Genomic DNA, 17,684 nt, shown 5'->3' on the forward strand with positions numbered 1-17,684 from the left:
CCATTACCCCATGTGTGATAGGTGTACAATTGGTGGTATACAGATGATTTTAAGTGTACAAAGATTTTTATTTTAATAATTATATAAGTATAACATATATTAGGAAATTATACATTGCATATAAAACCCAGGATCTCACTAATAATCATGCTTAGCATGAAGTGAAGTTTAAAAAAGTGAATCCATTTAAGGATATACAGCAGACTAGATATATAATAATAGAGATGGTATTTAGATGTGGAAAAATCTACAATATGGCCTGAGAATGGTAATTTTAGAAACCACTGCCTGAAGAGTGTATCTTGCCTAGATTAATTTTTTTCCCATCTCATTCTAGCAAAATTCTTAACATCTGAAAACAGTAAGAAGCTTAAGTTTCTCTCTACACATCTGTAATTTCAATTTCCTGGCATAAGAAACTGTTAACAATTGTCCCTATTTTCATGTAACAGACCATCCATTCATCTTAAATTATCTCTCATAAGTATGACTTAAGATCCTTAAGATAGGCCTTCACAAAGACAAAGACCTTTGTTATTATTTCTATTACCATTTCTTGTCCTTCACTTTTAAATCTAGTAATTTGTACAATTAAAATGCCAATGCTTTTATCAGAATTATAAAACCATAGCAATAGAAGAAAACTTTAGTGATTAACTTAGTCTAGCAGACTTTAGTGTTCTGTGGATTCCCACATAAGTTTAACTGGGGCCACTTCAGGGGCAAGGAGATGACAAAGCAGATGAGAAACAATGTCCACTAGTGACACCCACGTTTACAAGAGCAGGTCTGCTTTCATGGGTTTTGTATAACAGATTTACTTAAGGTTTAGTTCCCCAAAACACTTAAAAACTCTCATCTATTCCAACTCTCTCTTTTTATAAATAAGAAGCCAAATCCAAAGCTAAGAAACTGCTTTTCTCAATATCACAGAAACTAGCTAACACAATTTAATACTGTATTTGAATATGGAAAACTAGTTTCTTGACTCTAATCTTCAAAAGCTCAATGCTCCATCTCAGTGTCTCAAACTTTACTGTGCATGACAATCATCTTATAGAGCATGTTTAAAAAAGCAGATATTCAGAATCTACCCCCACAAATCCTGATGAGAGCAGATTGGGGCTGAGGCATAGAAACCCATGCTATTAATAAGGACCACAAGTGAGTATGACAGAGGTAATCCTCACATTACACCCTACTTAAGCACTGTACTACACCAGAATGCTCCTCCACTTCAAAAATTCATCTAAACTTTAAACTTTAGATACAAAGTATTCTCAACAATAAAGAAACACTGTGCTTTTCCTTTAATGGAATACACATTGCAACCAGAGACTTTGGATCACCTTTGTGAACTCCTGGAAAAATCCCTCATGATCAGGCTTATTCTGCTGTGTTTTGCCAAACACAGGACACGCTATTTTTAACTTCAATGTGGGCATCAGTTTTTCAGTTAGACAAAGCGTCTTGAGGAAGTCAAGAAGCATGTAAGTGCTTCCTTCAAAATTTTAGCTTAGATTAGTGAATATGTGAAAGTGAAAAAGACAAGACGGTGAATGAAGACTTCACCTACTTCTGGCTCTTGTCAAGCATGTCTCTACGAAGCCAGGGAGAAAACCTTGCAAAACCAACCACTTAAGGAAAAAAATGTAAGGAAAGGTAATGGATATTCTATACAGATTTTAATTTTAACTGTTTCAAGTTAAATTTGGGATAGTGAGAACTATTTCAAAATCAAATTTAGAGAGTAAGTATATTTTTAAAAATTTTAAATATATACTTTTATAATTTCTGGTTCATTTACAGTTGATTCACTTATAAAAATGAACTAGAATTTATATATAAAGTTCCTTTTCTAATTTAGAGTCCTCTAAGATGGTTTACTGTAACATAAAACCATGGATTTGTAAATAAATGGAAGCAATATCACTGTATACCATTAAAAACTCAAACCTGAATACATAAAAACATTTTCTTCTACTGTACACAGCAACTCACATTCAGAAAACCAATTTTGAAACAATATGTTAATGTATATAAACATACCTTTAGGAGTATACATGCCTTGCTGCATAGAACCTCCGGGTTCAAAAACAGGAGCCTTAAAATCAGCTACAGCTGATAAAACTGATTCAAAGCTATAACTGCCTGGAATAATGCCACTTTTGGGATTTGGATTTTCTGGAATATGATGTATGTGTCAAGAAAAAAAATAATGCCTAAAAGCCAGCTTTTAATTATAAATTTACCAAGGTACTCTAGTTTCTAACTACTTTTGCTAACACAGAATAATTGGCTGTAATATATAAAATTGGCCACAAGAGGGCTATATAATACAAGAATTCAATAACTATTAATTGTGAATTTTTTAAATATTTTTAAATCTAGAAGCCTATTAATGCATTAAATGCTAAAGTAGTTCCCAAGTTTATTTCCCCCAAAATTGCCCAAATTTCAGGAAATGAAAAAAGTTTTTTAAAATTATCTCCATTTTCATTTTACAAATAATGTTATACCTTCCTTTAGAGAATCAAAAACAGTATGCTAAAAACTAGCCAAGATTTTTATGAGCAAAGATTATTTTTCCAGTAACAAAATTTCATCATACTCAAAAAGAAAAAGGTGCTAAACAAATTTTTACAAAGAAGGTAACCAGAAAACCACAAAGATACTTTTCCATTGATTTCACATCAATTAATCAATTAATTTTTTTAATTCAAAGTTACAGAAGAATGCTTTTGCTCAGTTACAGCTTGTACAGCTCTGATACACATTATATAATAGGTGAATGAAATCATCAAATAATATCAAATTGATGTTGCTTATGAAAATCTTCAAGGTTATCAAATAGGCATTCCACAGGAGTTATTTCACAAAATTTTAGCCAATTATTCCAAACATATTCATAATATACAAAGCAAATTTAGTCCAAAATTTACAAAATAAATTCTTATCACAAAATAACACAATCTTTGTCTAAAATTTTATTAACAATAACTTAAAAAATAATAAAGTGTATATTGTATGCTCTGTCCTACACAAAGAACCATAAGTTTTTAAAGTTTATAGACGATATAGTCTTTGCCCTTAAAAACCTCTTGGTTTGGGGTGCCTGGGTGGCTCAGTTGGTTAAGCAACTGCCTTCATCTCAGGCCATGATCCCAGGGTCCTGGGATGGAGCCCCACATCGGCCTCCCTGCTCTGCGGGGGAGCCTGCCGCTTCCCCTGCTTGTGCTCTCTTTCGGTCAAATAAATAAAATCTTTAAATAAAAAATTAAAAAAAAAACCAACCTCTTGGTTTAAGACTAAATTCTAAGGGATGCCTGGGTGGCTCAGGTGGTTAAGCGTCTGCCTTCGGCTCAGGTCAAACCCAGGGTCCTGGAATTGAGCCCCACATAGGACTCCCTGCTCATTGGGAAGCCTACTTCTCCCTCTCCCTCTGCCCCTGCCCCCACTCATGCTCTCTCTCTCCCTCTCTCTCTCAAATAAATAAAATCTTAAAAAAAAAAAAAAGACTTAATTCTAAGAAAAAAAGTCCTTAAAATGTTTAAAACCCTGGTAATAATTATAAGGTATAAGTTTAAATTTTAACCATTAATTCCAACCTAGGTATACAGATAAAGTAGACCTAGCTGCCTTTTACGGTCCAGGTTCCTTTCACGAATGCTGTCCTAGAAGGGCAGATCCTTGAGTGCCCAGAGCCATCAGTTCTGAAGTCTAACCAAGGCCATTAAGAGCTCCCGGAGAGGTAACAATGAGGCAAAAACATCTGCCACTAGCCCTGAACACACAGTTGAACAAACAATTGAAGTTCTTTTTCCAAACTATTTTCAACTCTAAAAATGTTTTTTAATCACAGAAGTGATACATCCTTAATCTGTACAAATTATTGTTTAGTCCTATATTTAACAAAAAAATTAAACTTTTAAAAGGATATGAGGTCCAGCAATGAACTATGTGTCCTGTCATTCATACACAACTGGGCTACCATCTCTGCTCTGAGAATCTCATCATCAGACATCCCTAAAACAATTAAAAAGAAAATTAATAAATCTGAATATACATAAATTATAAAGAAACAACTTACCACACTTTTTATTAAGCTGTTTTACCAAAAATGAGATGCTTCAAAAATTAAAGAGCAAAGACTGCAATGCCCCAAATATAACCAGTTTAACTAACCTACTGTTTGCAGCTCCCTTAAGTAAAGGGTTTTTTAAAGGATATTCTAAAAGGAGTAACAACTATACATCATGTCAAGAGTTTGAAACAATGTTTAAATATATCCAAATCCTTTTCTTTTTTCCATAAGCCAGTTACTACCACAGGGAGAGGGGAGGAAAGGGAGAATAGTTAATACCCAAGCATTAGTATGAGTGCTTTTTACCTAAATGTAAACGAAGACTTAAAAGAATCACAAGAAATGTAAGAGCGCCTTCTAACATCGATCTCTCATGCTCTGCATCAAGTACTGTGTTTTGATGTTGTGACGCCATTGTCAACAAATCCACTACCTTAAATCTATAATAAGAAATATTTGAGACAGATTTTTTTAAGTTAAAACAAAATCAACTTAAATTCCAAATACTTCCTAATACCTGCCTTAATAAATTATGCTTACCTTTCAAAGACAGATGAAATAAAATAATCCGGGTCAAGTCTAGAAGCACAAACCTTTAAAAGACAAAAAAAAAAAGACTTTATTTCTCAATATTGCTTTATTTCTTGTATTAATCATGTGGTTTGTTTGTGTTCTGTATCTTATGATGTTTTGACATGGGGGGTGCTTATAGACATGAGGAGAGACCACCCCTCTCTGGCCTACCTAAAAACGTAAATATTCCTCAAGATATTCCTAAAGACAGTAAACAACTACCTAGAAGTAAACCTCTTACAGGCAAGTCAATCACCCCCTTTATCTAACTCTCACACACCCAGTCAATACTCCCCCTGCCCTAAACCAACCCAGGGCCAGGTACCAGATGGATGGGGACAGCCCTGATGCCCCAAAGTCCACCAGAATTATTCAAACTAACCAATCCTAAACTGTTTCCCCTGCCCTGTCTTGCCCTTCCTATGCAAATGCCAAAAAAGGTTCTGCTCTAGGATTTCCCCCTTGCTCCTGCTCCTAACTCTTGACCAAAATCTGATGCTTCCCCTGTGTGGCACCACATGCCTCCTTCTCTTGGGAAATTTAAGTAATAAATTCTTTCAATAGCAATGACCTCTTTGTGTCATCATTGAGTCACCTCTATAAACTAAATCCCATGAGTACAAATGAGACACTTCTAAAGTACAATATCTGCATTATCACAAGTTGGCTTACCTGTAGTAAGTAAATGTCAGGGTCAATCATGGAATTACAGAAATGAGACTGGACATAGGTCATAGCTTGTCCTTTGATTTGTAGACCATTTCTTACCCACATATTGCTGTGGATTTCAGCAAGACTTGCCTAGTAAAACAAAAATTAAGTAAATTAGACAAAGAGGTCTTCTAAATTAAATCTTTATGAAAAACATGTTATACTGAACAATCATTTCAAAATATTTTATAACTTGATCATAGCATGGGCCTGACATTCTGCCCCATGTTCGTTTAAAATATTCAATTCAAATACATCTTTTGAAATTTTTAAATGCTCATTATGCTTTTATACAATCCCTTCTTTTGGAGTTTATACATGAATTAGTTTTCCATGATGATTCCTGGAAACATTTATTAAAAATTTTCAATGAAGTCCTTCATGAGGAATCAATGCTACTTATATTTAACTCTTTCCTTAGCAAGAAAAAGTTACATAATGCTTAAAGAAACACAGGAATAAGCATAAAACAAAGCTGATTGTTCCAAACTAGTCATTTTTCAAATAATCAGCAGGTAAGAGAAGGTAAGATTAGAATGTTTTATAACATTAATGTTTAATTCTTCATGTATTTGTGTCCTGTATCAACTAAAACTAAGCACAGTCATAACTTCGTCTCTTACTTGTTCCTAACCCCCAGTGTTAAAGTTCAGTGATGATTAACAAATCTAAGATTGCCAGGAAAAACAAATTGAAGTGCAAGTCCCTCTACTATACATAAAAGGTTGGCCCACAAAATTATAGTATTAGAACTGAAAGTAACCATAGTGCTTATGCACGAAAATCCTCTTTTCTCTCCTCTCATTTTCCAAATGGGGAAACTAAGAATCAAGTAGGTATGTTACCCCAAACAACATGGGTAATTAAACTGATGCAGTACTAATGCTAGAAATCTATTGGGTCTCCTGACTCTCAAAACAGTGCTAAACTGTTAAAAAAATGTTAAAAAACTTCCCTATAAGTAAATACAGTGAAAAGAATTCCTGGGGAAATTATAACTCAATGTAAGTCTCATAGAACAAAAAAAGACCAAAATATAATCTAGCAAAAATACTTAAGTTTAAAAAAAACTTTCCAAACATTTTGGCTATAACAACAATGTAAATTTAAGACATAAAAATAAAATAAAGGACAACGTAACCAAGAAATTCAATTAAAAACTTTTTAAAAACCTGAATACATACTTGAATTTGGAGTGGGTGAATCATTAGTTTCATTAACATTTCCTGATCAGGTAAAACAGAATCCAAATCTAGTTCTTGACATTTCACAGCCTAAAAATTATGAAAAAAAAAAAAGTTACTAATTCAATACTTAATTCCCAATATTAAAAAAAAAAAAACAACCAGAATTGTTGGACGATAGTCTTACCTTACTCAAAAACATAGCATAGTAACGATGAAGGGGCAGATGAAAAGTGACTTGGTTAGGTGCTGGCTGGAATAAAACAAAATCCACAAGTCAAAGAATGTTTTGCAGAAGTTCAAAGAAGGTTTCAAAATGCTAAAACCACACTTTTACCTTGATTTACTCCTATACCTTTTTAATCAAAACTTAAACTTTAAGAAGATAGAGCTTTAAAAAACCACTGTATAGATAAAATTAATTCCATTTTAAATGCCTAAATGCAAATTTCTGAAGGCAGAAATTATATACTACTCAACCCTGAGTCCTCTGAAGCATCTAGCACAGAATAAGTGATGGAATAGATTTCCCTTTACAGTAGCCTACTTGGGAATCTTCAAATGCATGCATACCAAACATAATGATAGTGATCAGAACAATAATCACAGCTGACCTTATCCACATTACCTCATTTAATCCTCAGAAGAACCCTATGGAGTAGAAACTATTAATGTTCTCATCCTATAAGTAGGGAACTTCAACCTTGGCAACTTAAATAACTTCCTAAAGTTAACAAATAGTGAACTGAAGAGCCAGTCTGGGCTCCACTGCTATATTCAGACTAGTAAGAAGCTCTGATCACAGTCCTAAAGTGAGGTACTGGTGAAGGGCTTGCCTATGTTCCTTCACAAGGTGGGTAAGATGCTCCCCACATTGGCACTGAACACACACCCTCCACAAGAAAGCTTAGTACTGTATGTATCAAGGAACTTTGGCAGTCTTGTGAATATTATAAAAATTGTAATTTAAATCTACAAATCCCATGGATCATTCTATCACTATAGGGCAAAACTATACCACAATTGTCCTTCTTAAACAAATAAGAAAAATTAAAAAGGCATTATTTGTTTTTAAATGCTTTTACAAATATTTTCTCGATAAAATAAAAAAAACTTTATAGAACATTCAATTATGCTAATGTAATATTGGTATAAAATTATAATACAGTTATAAAGAGTTGCAATATATCACCATCCCTGAGTTTTTTTCAAAACAAATATAATAACATCCTCCTCAACATGTGAATAAATGGCTACAGAAATTTGTTCTAATAAATAAAAGTTTGCCTTCCACAAAAAGGAAGGAATTTCTGATATATGCAACAACATGTAAGAAACTTGAGGACATTATGCGAAGTGAAATAAGTCAGTCACAAAAAGACAAATACTGTATGATTCCACTTATATGAAGTACACAGAATAGTCAAAATCATAGAGACAGAAAATATAATGGTAGTTGTCAGGGGCTGGAAGGGAAGGAAAATGAGGAGTTACAGTTTTGAAAAATGAAAAGTTCTGGAGATTGGCTGCAGAACAATGTGAATATACTTAACACCACTGGATTATATACTTTAAAATGGTTGATGGTAAATTTTATGTTATGCTTTACAATTAAAAATAAAAATAAGTTTGCTCCCACATTACTGTAATCATTTGAGTAACATATTCTATACTAACTAGCTAAATCAGAATCTCCCTCAATTTCCTCTAAAGGCATTAAGGACTGTGGTTAAGAGGAGACTCCCTAGATTTGCATGAGTTCAAACCCTGACTCTGCCACCTCTAGCTGTAAGCTGTGAGCAAGTTACTTAAACTCTCTGCACCTAAATGCCTGACCTGTAATGCAGAGATAATAAGCAGCAGGATTATCTTTAACTGTGAGAATTATCTTTAACATAGTACCCAACACAGAGTGCTATGAACTACAAAGTCATGGACTCTATCTTGTCTTTCAAGGCTTTAACATTTCCTAAATTCACACTCTTCTTCAATGTTACATTCCATAATCCCTCCTTTTCTAATGTCACAGATTAGCCACTTGCTAAACTCTTCTTCCACTGCTTCCATATAAACTGGTGGTCGTCAGATGCCATTCTCCGCTTTCTACTCTTCTAGGTGACTTTATCCAGATTCACAGCTTTGACTGCCAACTCTATCAAGATGACTCCCAAATCTCAGCAGAAGTCTCACCCTTGAATTCCAAACCTTACATTCAAGTGCCTACTGAACATCATCACTTAATATCCCATGCAAACCACAAATACTGTGGGTGCAAACTAAACTCAGCTACTTTGTCCTAAAACTCAATCCTCCTCAATGTTTCTTCACCAAATTCCTAGTAATTCAAATCTGAAATGTAGATTCCTTCATTCTCACAAGGCTCCAACATCTCATGAGCCACCAAATCATGTTTATTAGATTTTCTTAAATCTACTTCCTTCTCTGTTTCCACACTGTCCCTAACAACCTCAGCTCAGGCCCTCAACATTTAGTGCCTAGATTTCAGTGGTAGCCCCTGCTTCTATTCTTACTCTCTGTGAGACACCTTTGTGGTATCTGCCTAGCTCACAACTCTCCCCATCTTCTCAGAACATCCCTCCCTACTCCATCTCCCAAACTCACACACACACACACACACACACACAGAATGGAGCATGACAGTCAAGTTTATAATAGCCACATCTAACTGGAATCAGAGCAGGAGATAGCTAACCCAACCTGAACAGTAAGAAATAAGTTTTTCTCTTAAAAACTTCACGTTGGGGGGTGTCTGAGTAGCTCAGTTCGTTAAGCATCCAACTCTTGATTTCAGCTCAGATCATGATCTCAGTAGGGAGTCTGCTTGAGGATTCTCTCTCCCTCTTCCTCTCCACCAGCTCATGCGCTCGCTCACTCTCTCTCAAATAAATAAATCTTCAAAAATTTTATTAAAAAAAAAAACTTGACATTGGATTCAGAGACATCCTCAGAACCTCGGAGTATGCTTGAAATTGTAATGTTAGGCAACCGTAGGAAGGTAACATTTCATCACATAGGCAAAGAAGCACAGAAAGCCAACATACAGTGGGGAAAGAAAAAATGAGGTAAGTAAGGCAAAGCAAAGGCCAAAGATGGGCGCTCCTGTTCAGCTTTCCACTCAGTTCCTGAGGTCCAGCTGCCATAAGATCCCTGAGATACCCCTCTGCACTCATAAGAAATTAGGCCTCCTCTAAATGAAGCTGCCTCAAGAATGGTTTTTCCTTGCATTCAAAAGAACCTTTAGTAACACGTCTCTCTATTTAAACCTCTACATGTTGCCAGGAGGTGATCTTCCCAAAACATTAATTAAATCTTGTACTTCCTCCATTCACAATCTTTTCATGGCTCCCTATAGTTCTAATCTCCTGATAATCTTCTAACCCTTGAGAAGACAGCTTACCTCTCCAGCTTCATCTCCTGTCACATAAACTCATGCACCACAAGTAGTATCCCTAACCCACCAACCTTCTGTGCCTTTATGCTGTTCCCTCTGCCTCAAATACTACATATCTCTTCTCCCAATGAATTAGCATATCTTTAAGACTTGGTTCAAATGACATTTCTACTAGGAAACATTTCCTAAATCCCTCAAGCTAAATCAGATACTACACTCTATTCTCCCCCATAGTACCTGGTCACAACTTTACAGAAGCACTGGAATCATATTAACCATTTACCTGTCTCCCATTTCCTTAAATTAGGGACTGTTTCATCACCTATCTCCAGTGTTTTTTAAGTAGCAAACATTCAATAAATATTTGCTGGATGAACACATGTTCTACCTTCCCTCTAATCAAAGAACTCCAGTCAAACTACCCTGCCACGTGGGCGCCTGGGTGGCTCAGTTGGTTAAGCGACTGCCTTCAGCTCAGGTCATGATCCTGGAGTCCCTGGATCGAGTCCCGCATCGGGCTCCCTGCTTGGCAGGGAGTCTGCTTCTCCCTCTGACCCTCCCCGCTCTCATGTGCTCTCTCTCATTCTCTCTCTCTCAAATAAATAAAATCTTTAAAAAAAAAAAAAAAAAAAAACTACCCTGCCACATACTCATAATCATTGCCCTACATGATATTCATGTATTTGAGGTTTCTTAAAAGGCCTACGTTATTGGAAAATTTATTCTATCCTTTGTTTCTAATACGACTGTTTGATTTTGCTTAATTCAGTTCAAAAGATATTTATTTAATCTGTGCTAGATTACCCCAATAACTTCTGATATCCACTCACAAGGATGGTAAAAGAAATATTTATCACAAATGGAACATGTGCCTCGTAGTCAATTCTCATTGGCTAATACTACTATCTTCAATAAACAGATGAGGGGATGGATTCAGCAATGCTAAAAAAAAAATTAAAAATAAAATAATTTTTAAAAACCTGTCTAAGGGGTATGTGGGTGGCTTAGTTGGCTGCAAGCCCAACTCTTGATTTCAGCTGGGGTCATGATCTCGGAGTCATGGGACTGGGCCCCATGTTCAGCTCCACACTTGGCGGGGAGTCTACTTGGGATTCTCTCTCTCCCTGCCCCTCTGCCCCTTGCTCTCTTTCTCTCTCTCTCTCTCTCCCCCCCCTCTCTCTCAAATAAATAAAAATAAAATCTTAAAAAAAAAAGTCTAAGATCACATAGCTAGTTGGCTTGTGGAAGAGCCACAATTTATACTTGGGTCTGCTTGACTCTACAGCTCTTTCCACTGAAAACAGCCTGCACCACCGAAATACCACCAGACAAGGGGCACCTGGGTGGCTCATCTGGTTGAGCGTCCAACTCTTTATTTCAGCTCAGGTTGTGATCTCAGGATCCCTACATCGGGCTCTGCGCTCAGTGGGGAGTCTGTTTATTCCTCTCTCTCTGCTCCTCCCTACCCCCTCTCTCTCTCAAATAAATAAAATCTTTAAGAAAAAGAAAAAGAAATACTACCAGACAAGGAATTAAGAGATGTGGGTTCTAGACTCAGAACTACCAGTAATTTGTATGTAACTATAGGCAAGTCATTTAATATCTTTGCATCTCCATTTTACATCTACAAAAAAAATAGGGGGATAATACCTTCTCTACTTCACAGAGTTGTTTTGAGGAACAACTATGTCACAGCACCTTAAGAAACAAAAAACTTAAGGGGCGCCTGGGTGGCTCAGTCGTTAAGCGTCTGCCTTCAGTTCAGGTCATGATCCCAGGGTCCTGGGATTGAGCTCCACATCAGGCTCCCTGTGACGCAGGGAGCCTGCTTCTCCCTCTGCCTGCCCTTCCCCCTGCTTGTGTTCTCTCTCTTGCTGTCTCTCACTCTGTCAAGTAAATAAATAAAATCTTTAAAAAAAAAAAAAAAGGGAAATGAAAAACTGAAAATACCAGAAAAAACATACTGTGTGATTCCTTAAGTTCTATACTTATTTTCTCTTCTATTAAAAATTTAAATTCTTTATAATATTCAATAAATTCCTAAAATATTTCTGTGTGAAAACCTAATCTACTATTTCCTTGAGTTCAGATGCTCTATATACCATACATGATTCTAACTGTCCTTAACTCCACCCCTGAGTTCAATCGTTAATTTCATGTTAAAATACTACATAACCCTGTCTGTAATAGAGTTTTCCCCTTCTTCAAAGTATTGTCTTAGTGATGTTACTATTTCAAATATACCTCCTAAGCTTCAAATACCAATGAGAACTGAAATGAGAGAAACTCCAGCTGAGTGACTAATCCTAGAGGGGGCAAAGAAGAATAAAACAGGTTGAAAGTATGGAGGCATAATCTGAATCTAATCATGGGACAAACCCAGACTGAGGAGTGTTCTACAACATAACTGAATTAGCTGTACTCTACAAAATAAGAAAGTGTTCCAGAAGGAGACTAGAGACATGATGACTAAATGCAACACTGGATTCAGAACAGGATGCTTTTGCTATAAAGGACAACACTGGACAATTTATAAAACATGAAGGAATTCTAAGTAATAATATATTAACGTTAACTTCCTAATTTTTATAGTTGTATCTGGTTGTATACCTTGTTTGTAGGAAATACACACTAAAGTATTTGGGAGTAATGGGCATCAAGTCAAATGGTTCGAGAAAACAAAGTTCTTTGTACTCCACTTCCAAATTTTCAGTAAGTTTGTGACTGTATCAAAAAAAAATTTTTTTAAAGAAAGAAAGAAAAATTCCCCCCACCCACACACATACACACAAAAAGACAGCAGGAGTTCCATCTGCCCAGGATTCAGAAATCAGATGGGGGAGTTGGAGTTGTCTGAAACATGGTCCTTCTTATACATATGGCATATTATGACCCACTTTATAAGAGGAATAAAAGGGGCTTCTGATAGGAAACTTGGCTGACTAATTACAAGCAAGCCCTTGTTTAATTCATATACAGTATGTTCTGTGCCAACTCTTCTTAGCTCATTATTAATAACAATCACCTTTGTTCAAGCCCACAGGAGAACACTGACCATTAATGAAGATGTAACACCCTTTCCATTAATCTCCCCGATCCTATTCACATTTGCACTGTCACTTTAACCTCTCCAAATGAAACTAATTTTTACTCCTGAGAAATATGGAGACATATACACTTCATAACAGAAAAAGAAATTACGCCCTTCTCTAGGATATAAGCAAGTATGATTAGTACACTTCAGAATCTCCTAAATGTCGAAGAACTGATCTTCCACCTCTCCTTTTTTAAACCTAATGGTATTATCCTCATTCTGACTTCCTTCCCTTATCCCATGAAAAGATATTCATTATTTTCAGTGTTAAATGAGATCTAACACTTTTTTTAAATGCCTCTATATATGTCAAAAATATACATACCTCATCTACGAAGTTAATAGCATCAAACCAGTCTTGAAGAGCTTCAAGGCAATATCTAACAACGTTTCGGGTGTATTCTTGAGTTTCCTAAAATAATAAGTTACACAAATTTTACACTATATAAATATGTATATTTTCAACTTCAAATTATATGTAATACATAAAAATAACGGTAAAATATATATATTATCAAAATAACCACATTTGCCATTTTAAGAAATCCTTTCACAAATTAACAGTAATGACCAGAGACAATTAGGAAAATTAAAAAACACAGCATGCTATGTTTTATATAATATATTCTTAAAAATGAATCAAAGCTGAAATAGTTTGTGATGCATATCAAATTCCATTCGAGGAGATTTCAAAAATATTTTAAGTTCCTTAACATTTACTGTTTAATGAGTACAGTTTCTTTGGGGATGATGAAAATGTCTTAGAGATGAATGGTGGTGATGGCTGCCCAACACTGAGAATGTACATAATGTCAATGAACTGCACACCTAAAAATGAAATTTTATATTATGCATATTTGCCACAATAAAAAATAAAAACAGACAAAAAAAGGAGCACAGAACATTTAAGTACTATGCGCAGCCTGTGAATATCTTAGCTTGCTAAGAAGAAAAGATAAGTGCGTACCACTCGAAGGTACTATGAAAGAAAGTTATAATGTTTTATGGAGAAATGGATCCACTGAAATAGGCAACTACTAAGTTAAATGGCAAAATAAATCATGATAGCCTCTCTTTAAAAAATAATAGTAATAATGGGCAAAGGATCTGAATAGACATTTCTCCAAAGAAGATCTACAAATGGCTAATAAGCACACGAACAGATGTTCAACACTACCAGTCATTAGGAAAATGCAAATCAAAGCCACAATAAGGTATCACTTCATACCTTGTAGGAAGGCTCTAATTTTTTAAATGCAAAATAAAAAGTGTTGGCAAGGATGTGGAGAAACTGGAACTCTCATACATTGCTGGTGGAAATGCAAAATGGCACAGCCACTTTGACGTTAAACACAGAGTTACCATATGACCAAACAGTTCTACTCTCATATACCCAAGAGAATTAAAAACATAGGTTCACACAAAAACTTACATACAAATGCTCACAGCAGCATTATCCACAGTAACTAAAAAATGGCACTGACCCATGAATGGACAGGTAGAATGTGGTATATCTATGTAATGGATTACTATTCGGCTATGAAAAGAAATGATACACGCCCATAGTTGAACCATGAAAACATTATGCTAAGTGAAAGAAGACAAACACAAAAGGCCATATCTTGTATGATTCCACTTATATGAAATGTCTAGATTAGGCAAATTCATAGAGACAGATGGGAGATCAGTGGTTTCCAGGGAATAAGAGGAGGTTGGGACTGGGAGGTATAAGGTTTCTTTAGGGGATGGGTGATTACTGGGGAATTTGTGGTACCAGCTGCACAGCTTTGTGAATATACTACAAGACTGAACTGAATACTTTAAAATGGTTAAAATATAGAATTTTAGGTTGTATAAATTTGAAATCAATCAAACAAAAATTTTTAAAGACATTTCGGGGCCTTAATGTATAATAAAAGTGCATTTTGGGGCCCTAATGTATAATAAAATAATGTATAATTATAATGTATAATAAAATGTAGCATCAAAGTCAAGTAGGTTAAAATCTTTAGCTACATATATAAATTACTGTGCCTTTAAAGAAAGCTAAAAGTCTCCCATTGCTGCCTTCTCCTTCACCCTGCTCAGTCTGCTGTCCTGTTAATTCTTCCTTAATATTATCATGTAGGTCCACTCTTACGTCCACTACCATCCAGACCAAATATCACTTATCTAATTTCCTTGCCAACAGTTTCACCATTTTAATCTATCCTATATGAAATTTATTTTATAAAAATATTATTTTATACATTATGTTCCTTATTTCTTACTGAAAAAAAATTAATGGCACTTTTAAGTTACCATAAATAATGTGTCATAACCAAACTAAAGTGGCAGATAAGTCACAGATAAAGAAACATTTAAAATCAAATGTGCTCCCATTTTATCAAGAGTTTGAGCAAAGGAGTATCATAATACCCTCTTGGTATAAGTATAAACTGATATGACCCTTCTGGAGAAAAATTTGCAAAGCATGTATCAAGAGCCTTTAAAAAGGTGACCAAATAATTCCATTCCTAAATACGGCATATTTAATAATCATGTCCAGATCATCTCTCTGCCATCTCCCACCACTAACACACCCACCCAAAAAAATGCACTGTGCATGTTGAGATACTAGTTTTAAAACCTTGTCAGTCTCTTTATCCATACGTAAAAATGAACATAAATGGACACAATACTGTCTACCTCCTAGTACTGTGAAGGAAGCAAATGAAATAATGTTTGTAAAATGCTCTGTGTCATCATCTGGTACTATGTGTGACAAGCGGTTACGTGCTCCAAAGGGTCATGGCCAGACTACTTCCGTCAAGTCTGCAGTAACCTAAAGCTGCCACTAGATGGAGATTCTAGAGCTTATTTGTTCTGTTAGGAAGGCAAAAATCAGTAAGATTCTGGAAATGTGCCATCCCTTTATCCAATCTATCTGTTATCAATCTAGTATTGTTTAATTAGCCCCTAACATTTTCAAGAACCAAACAGCATTTAGGGCAATCATACAAAGAAAGTAAGCTATCAGGTGAAGTTCTTTTTATTGTTAATCCTTTAGTTTTATATCTTATAATTAGAGAACAGAAACAACGAAACAGCTAATTTTTTACTTTAATAGTCTTTCTTCTAGCTTATATTTCTAAAACCCAACAACAGGGCGCCTGGGTGGCTCAGTTGGTTAAGCGACTGCCTTCGGCTCAGGTCATGATCCCAGGGTCCTGGGATTGAGTCCCGCATCGGGCTCCTGGCTCAGCGGGAAGCCTGCTTCTCCCTCTCCCACTCCCCCTGCTTGTGTTCCTGCTCTCGCTGTCTCTGTCAAATAAATAAATAAAATCTTTAAAAAATAAAATAAAATAAAACCCAACAACAGTACTGCTAAAAAGCTCTAGATATTCTTGCTTTTAACAGACAATTACAGCAAAGTGGGAAAGAGCACAAGTTCTGAAATCAAATGCATTTGTTTTCAAACTTAGCTTCTACTTAATAGCTGTGTGAACTTGGACAAGTTATTTAACTTCTGAAAGAAAGAGATGATACTATCTACTTTATAAGAGATGCAATAAGGACTAGATAAGAATATAATGCAAAGAATATAGTGTGAAGAACAACATCTGGCAGAATGTGGGTCCTAAGTAAGATAATGTCTTACTTAGGAACTTAATACTCCCATAACTGAGAAACTACTCTCAGATTCTATGAGGACAATACGAACTTGTTTTCTCGATTCTCTTCACTTCTTAGGTTAAGGGAACCATAACACACTGCAATCCTGGCATTCAAAGCTAAAAATTAAACTACTGTCTAGAAACAATGAGTTCTCATTATCAGAGATAAACATAACCCCAACTTCATAATCCAAATTCATCCTAAATAGCTGTCAGAATAATCCTCCTAAAATACTGATCTTTTCATATTAACATCATATCAACCTCCCTGCTGCATCGCTGTCTTTTGTTGGCTTATGGGATACTGAGTTCCTCTGGTTTTTCTCCAGCACCCTTATCTCTGATGTCGCAATGTTAGGTCTTTCTTCAGGGTCCACTTCTCTCCCTACTTGATCTCATCCCACCCCCTGGTGACAAATATCATTTACATTACCAAGGTCTAAAATTTATAACCTTCGGCCTGACTTCTCTTTTGAGCACAAGACAAAGCAGTCCCCACACTCATTACTCTCACAGCAACCGGTTATTTTCCTATAGAGCACTTAAAAAATGAATCTGTGTTTACCTACTTAACCTCTATCTCCCCCATCAGACTGCCCCAGGAGAACAAGAACCATGTCTATTTGGTTCAACACCCAAAACCCACGCATCTAGATAGTTTCTAGATAGTGTCAGGTATAAGAATAGCATTCAACAAGTTTTTTTTTAGTGAATGAACAAATGAAGTTCATATTATATGACAGTTTTCTTTATAAATGCTACAGCGGGAATTAAACAAAGTACTATGGAAACACTGAAACTAGAATCATAAACCTGACTGAAAGAACTTAACTGAGCAGATTACATATCAGCTGAGTAGCATTTTTGAAGAGCTAACACTAGTGGTTCTTCACTCTGGTTAGAATCACTGCAAAGGTCCTTCTGCACATCAAATAAATCAAAATCTCTGACAGTGGGGCTTAGGCACATG

At 35.6% G+C, this 17,684-nt stretch overlaps 1 protein-coding gene across 9 annotated transcripts in view; it reads right to left on the minus strand.

Annotated features, from left to right (window-relative positions):
- The window catches only part of UBR3 (ubiquitin protein ligase E3 component n-recognin 3), a 230,448-nt gene that overhangs the window by 141,565 nt on the left and 71,199 nt on the right, over window positions 1-17,684 (minus strand). For all 9 annotated transcript variants that reach the window (XM_081814231.1, XM_081814223.1, XM_081814224.1 and 6 more), the window contains exons 11-18: window positions 13,384-13,470; window positions 6,740-6,805; window positions 6,553-6,642; window positions 5,330-5,458; window positions 4,625-4,677; window positions 4,391-4,524; window positions 3,950-4,026; window positions 2,050-2,200 (exon numbers count right to left, since the gene is read on the minus strand). In XM_081814231.1, coding sequence (XP_081670357.1) covers window positions 2,050-2,200; window positions 3,950-4,026; window positions 4,391-4,524; window positions 4,625-4,677; window positions 5,330-5,458; window positions 6,553-6,642; window positions 6,740-6,805; window positions 13,384-13,470 — 787 coding nt within the window. The remainder of the gene's footprint in view (window positions 1-2,049; window positions 2,201-3,949; window positions 4,027-4,390; window positions 4,525-4,624; window positions 4,678-5,329; window positions 5,459-6,552; window positions 6,643-6,739; window positions 6,806-13,383; window positions 13,471-17,684) is intronic.

Source organism: Leptonychotes weddellii, chromosome 3, assembly GCF_054177405.1.
Source record: "Leptonychotes weddellii isolate Sample4059 chromosome 3, ASM5417740v2, whole genome shotgun sequence".
NCBI classification, from domain to species: domain Eukaryota; kingdom Metazoa; phylum Chordata; class Mammalia; order Carnivora; family Phocidae; genus Leptonychotes; species Leptonychotes weddellii.